The following is a 5,943-nucleotide window of genomic DNA, read 5'->3' on the forward strand; positions in this document are numbered from 1 at the left end:
TATGTTGTTACCTAACAGTTTTGGTGTAAAAAGCCTGCATATATCGGTATCGGGTGATATCGGTATCGGAAATTGAGAGTTGGACAATATTGGAATATCGGATATCGGCAGAAAAGCCAATATCGAGCATCCCTAGTTAAAGACTCGATTATGCAACATGTTCATGGATAATTCATCAACATTTGCTGATCATCAACATGTGGTATTTAAACATCGCACTAACGCGGGGAGGCCGCACGGCGCACGCCTTATCTGCTGACAAGCTCTCCAGAAAACGAGATATGCAAATGTCCCACATTAACAGGAAACGGGGGTAATCGGTCCTACCAGCTGCTTCGCTTCACGCTGGGAAACAGCTTGCTCTCCTGTTTCAACCCGCTTCCCCTCACTTCCTCCATCATTAATTGGCTGGAAAGCGAGTCAAGTGAGCAAACAAGTTAGTGAGTGTGCATGTGTTAGCAAGGGTTCTGGTAGGATGCGGCAGTGAAAGCTGATGACAGCTCAGAAAAATCTCGGAAAATTCCTGTTAAATTATTGAAAGGCGCGTCTGAGATGCTCAGCTGGTGGAGAAAGTGCCAAACACCACCTTGATGAATGATGGTGATGTGGAAGTGGTGAATGAGAGAAGGAATTGGTCAAGGAAGAGTGTGTGGACTGATGGAGGGATGATGTTTAGTGTCATGGGTAAGTGTGTGAGAGGGGATATCTGCTGCGTCAGACGAGAGAAATAAGCCTCTTCACTCTTGGCTATGACCACTCATTTCATTCTCATTACAGTGAGTAGGAGAGTACAGACTGTATATTGGTGATGCCTTGTACCTCCTTGTCAGGTGAAAACAATAGAATTTCAATGAAAAGACTGGACCCGCAAGAATATCAGGATTAAAAAAAAACACACGACTTCCAGCCCAGTGTCATGCAGCAAGAGGGGGCTATTAAAAAAGCATTTAATACTTTCATCATTTGAGAAATAAATTTTAATTAGCTGCTGACCTTGTTCACTTTGTTACAAATCAATAACATTTGACATTTAAAATCCTAATTAAAAGAGCTGAGTTCCCAGTTAGGCTCATGTTAACACTTGTGAACCTTGGATGAATGTTCTCTGATTAAGCTGTCTCTGATGAGCTCCCTGCAAGAAAAAAAGCGAACTCCAGCTATGATAACTTATCAACTTTGGACAACAAGGCATTTAAAAGGTGTTTAGATTGTCATTCCTCTTTAAATGTCAAACTGTTCTTTGGTAGAGCTTCAATCCCTCATCACTGTTTTCATGTCAGGGTGGTATGTATGACATTAATGACACTGGCACCACGTGGTGTATACTATACAACTTTGTTGGACCCACTGGAAGCTAGACTCTTCTTTGGCTCTGGTTACACAGCTATAGCATAGTGTGTGATCTCATCCCCTCAGGTTGTTAGTTCAGTGTCATTCAGCAGAAGCCAGTAGCAGAGCTGCTTTTAAAGCTATAATATGTAACATTTCCGCATTAAAACTAGACCTATTGTGAATAAGATCAGCAATACAAGTGTACCACAGTGCAGTGCCAACCCAATTCTGAAGGGTACTTCCTGTCAGGGGATATTTAACACATAACAAGACCCACAAGATCTACTAGAGCCCTAAATATGGTTATGACTTATGCAGCACATAGATCTAATTGGAGAATGGTTCAAAACACTTAACTCACCCTGAATCCCACAAGATGCCACCTAGAGCCTTGCACTACTTCTACAAGGAGAGACAGCCAGTCTGCCCCTAGCCAAGTCTCTATTCAATCAAAACAATACCGAATCATGTTTCAAGTGAAGTCATACGTCAGTTGAGACAAGCCCAAGTTACATGTCTCCATTGAATGTCATTTGTCTGTGTTAATAGTTCTTTATGTAGCTCAGCAAGATATTTTCAATGCATGGAACCACTAATTAAATACTCAAGCTGTGTGGCAATGGATGGGATACCTGTCACTTTCTTACTATTTACTGTTGATGGATATCTTACCAGGTCCAAGTCAAGTCTTGAGCCAGTGAAAGGTCAAGTCCTCATTTTAATCAACCAATTCTGTCCCAAGTTTCGTCTCAAGCCTAAAATCTACAGCTCTTACTATTAGCAGACCCCTAAAGATGACGCAGTAGGTATAGGGAAGGCGTTCGATTGAATTCTGTCTGTGTCTGTTTCAGTTGTCTGCCCTGGGATTATAGCATTGCTGAAAACCAGTTTGCTGCCATATGCTGGCTGTCAGAGTGGTAATTTGTATAAATGTGACACCACAGTTTGCTCAGTTGACTTTAGGTCTGCAGGTACACACAAACTAATATTACAGAAATGTGTTGCGGTGCTACACAGAGCACAGTGTATTAGTTGGTAGAAGAGAAGTCTATTGCATTATAGTGTAAGTCCCGTTGTTTTTTTTTATTGCAGCTCTTTAGGGAGTCTGACAGGAGAGATGCAGCTCTTCTGAAGATAACTAAGGGGACAATTGGTGTTGGTGGTAGAAAATGCAAGACATTTTGCCAAAGGATTAGATTGGGTGGTGGACTATAGTGGTTATTATGGCTCCTTAAGTTACGGCAGCCTCTTTGCTCGGCTCTGCTCTGCCAAGCCTGAGGGAGTCATTGGTCGTTAATTGCATTTGCACAGAAGTAATGGCCTTTTGGAGGAAGAAAATGCCAGTGGGAGGGTGGGGCGTGTGTGTGCTGGAAACAGTTCTTTTTCACTGCATAACCATGTCCTGAAAAGGAACTGACACATGGATATAGAGACAAAACATAAATCATAACACCCCCCATTATATTACACTCTAAAAAAATAGGAAGAGACTTTTAAGCACTAAAAAAACTCTTCAAATCTGAGATCCTAAATATTATAAGCAACCCTTAAAGGAGCACACCCTGACAACGCCTCTTAACTTCAAACCTTGGGCTCCTCCATGAACATTTCTTTAAGATGAAGATGTGCTTTTTCACAAAATCCACAGTGTACCTTGTATGCTATGCTGTTGAGGACCTTCATGGCCAGATCCGACACCTCAGGAAAGGGGTCTGCGGCGAGATGTAGCAGCACCCTCCAGATCTGCGTGTACACACTGTTGAAGGACACACCTGGAAAATACGCACAAAGCAAAAGACCAAGTTCAACATATTTTAACTTTGACAATACATAAATCAAACACACATACAGTAGATGAAAAACACACACACACCCTCCAGCACATAACATCTCACAGTGGTTTAACTCTCATCACTCCACATCCAAGTTCCTTAACACAGCACAGCTAACAGCTAAGCGGTAATGCACAATTCATCTCATTAGCATTATGCTAACCCGCGCCGGTCATTTTCCTCTCCTGTAGCTGTTGACCTCCCGTGTCTGGTAATGTACATCATTAATCAACACACACACACACACACACACAAAGAGGCAGCTGGCTCTCCTCATTCACTGGAGCTTCATTGCTGTCAACTGTCGCTGTTATCATGAATACAAATGAACAAAGTCTCTCCTACTGTCAGGTGCTTTTGTTCGTCTGTCACCGTTCTAATCTTTGGCATTGTCTTTACAGTGAAAGGTGACATTTTCCCAACTTCAAACTCAGTTTGTTTGTCATTCTTTGATTTTTAGCTCTCCCCTGCCTGCTTGTTTGCTCATTAGCCATCTACTCCATCCCTCCGCTGTCATTTACTCGAGAGCTGCTTCCTGACACCACTTTATTTGGGGCCTCAACCTGCCAGTCTTGCATCTTTCTGTGTTAGCAACCTCCTTTTCTTCCGTACACTATCCCCTTTTCTTTATGCTCCTGGCTTTTACTTGCTTTAGCACGCTGTCTCTGCAGTGCATTGAGCCCTCCTTCTCTGTTGCTGTGTCTCGACTGCTTTGTCTCCCTTTAAATGTCCCTTTGTCTGCTTCAATCTGTCGTCTTTCTCTTCTTCCCTCAGTGTCAGCCACAGGAAGGCTGAGCGCTAATAGTCTCCAACTGTTGCTGTTTCTCATTTTGCCCCCACTTTTCTGTTTCTTCCCCTCTTCCCCGCAGACCATGCAGGTAGTCCTATAAAATTGACCTCTATGGATGGCCGCTCTTATTTCATTTCCTTTTATCATTCCCCTGCTTCCCTGTCCCTACTTTTCCAATCGGCACACAGGCCGAGCCATGGAGCTGCAAACTCCTTTGGGTGCTGTGGAGAAGTGGGAGTGACTGAAGAGGGTTCAATGCACCCATGGTTCAAAGATGGGAGACCAAGGATGGGGGGATTATAAGAAGGGACAGATGAAGGAGGAATCTGGAAAAGGTGAGGAGCAGAGAGGCCAGAGGGAGTAAAGATGGGGCAAAGAAAAGGGGAAGCGAGAGGGATGAGCCATTTCAGAAGCCTGTGTACTGTGATGTATGGCAGGGATGGGTCAGAGAAACGGGAAACCAAGAGAAGAAGAAAAGAATGAAGAGGAGAGAGGAAAAGATAAAAAGGGGGAGAGTGACTGAGGAGGAGAAAGTGAGGGAGGGAGTTAAAGAGGTGATTAGGGTGTAGCCTGAGGGGCAGGATATGATTAGCGATGGCTAGCCAGCGCGCTACCTGCTGCAGTAAACAGCCAGTTGATAAATGTGATATATGGTTCCTCTCCCATTTAACCGCCGTGCTACATTACAGGTGCACACAAATAACCACTGCGCCGTCTCCACATAATCCACATGAGGGAAGCTGACGGCTGACATCACTCACTGTTTGAACGCTGCACCAGTGACTTGTCCTGACTTGACTCGTGTCATTTGGAGACTTGTGCAGACTGAAATGGACGCATAGTAGTAAAGATGTTAATTATTGGCTAAATGAACCACTGCATCACTGTTTTATGGCCTCCTCAATTCTGGCAGATGACATAAAATACTTTGAACACTGCATAGCGATTTTTGAAGCTGTAAATGGTTGAGGCATAAAAAATGCATCAGAACAGTTGAAAGCAGTGGAAACTCCTCTGTGAGGCTTATTTTAAATACATTTCACAGAGGAGATGTAAGCAGTGTAAGCAGCACCAAATCATAACTGTGATGCTCTTTGAAAGGGAGAGCGCCTCAAATTCACTGACACAGGTAGAAGCAAATCTAAACCCTTGATGTGACAAAATAGAAATGTCAATGCGGATACTGAAAATGTTAGGCACAGTGTTACCTTGGATGCCCTTATCAGGCATTTTTATAGTGCTTTAATCCAAAGCGCTTTTCAATTTTCATTCACTCACACTTATAAGTTCCGGTGCATGGGTCATATTTATCATAAATTTACAAATATTGCTCTAACTTGCACCACTCCAGGCAAAAAAGAAAAGAATGAATGTTCTTGTTGGACTCAACTTGGTGTGAGATCAACATTCTGCCAAGGGACAATCGAGGGACAGTGTTGTGGCCTTCCTTCTTGTTATCAGGTATTGCAAATAAGGAGGAGGAAACTTATGTCCCCAACAGGGTGAATCTGAACAACTTGCACATGGACAGCAAGGGCAGTTCTATACCAGGCAGCACCTCCACCTCCGTGGCTGACAAATGAAGCCAACACAGAAGTGCCAAGAACTACAGTTCCTTGAACTAAAGGCTGGCTACCTGAAGTGAGTCATAAGGTCCCATATTAAAATGCCCAATGTCACGGCACAACAGCCTGGTTCAAAAAATAGTTTTGGTCTTTGGTCCCAGTTTTGGGTGAATTTTTGTCACACACATTTAAATTATATGAAGACGTAAAGTTCTGCAAGATAAAGGCAGTTTTGGCTCTGATTGACAGGTGGGTGCCATCATAGGTGGATGTTTTCAGTTACCAGGCTTCATTCAGCCCACCTCAGCTCCACCTTTGCCTATGTTTGGATTAGCCAGCAGCTGGTGGAATCAGGACTACTGAGATGGCGATGGCCAGAGCCGACCAAACTGAGCTTCATAACAGCTCTTCAAAAACCTATGGG

The 5,943-nt window shown here is 43.5% G+C and overlaps 1 protein-coding gene across 1 annotated transcript in view; it reads right to left on the reverse strand.

Moving 5' to 3' along the window:
* Positions 1-5,943, reverse strand: part of rptor (regulatory associated protein of MTOR, complex 1) — a 182,454-nt gene that overhangs the window by 32,192 nt on the left and 144,319 nt on the right. The window contains exon 21 of the mRNA XM_035659536.1: positions 2,986-3,104. Within this exon, the coding sequence (XP_035515429.1) occupies positions 2,986-3,104 (119 nt within the window). The remainder of the gene's footprint in view (positions 1-2,985; positions 3,105-5,943) is intronic.

This window comes from Morone saxatilis, unplaced genomic scaffold, assembly GCF_004916995.1.
Source record: "Morone saxatilis isolate NCDOM2014 unplaced genomic scaffold, NCSU_SB_2.0 Contig17, whole genome shotgun sequence".
In the NCBI taxonomy this organism is placed as follows: domain Eukaryota; kingdom Metazoa; phylum Chordata; class Actinopteri; family Moronidae; genus Morone; species Morone saxatilis.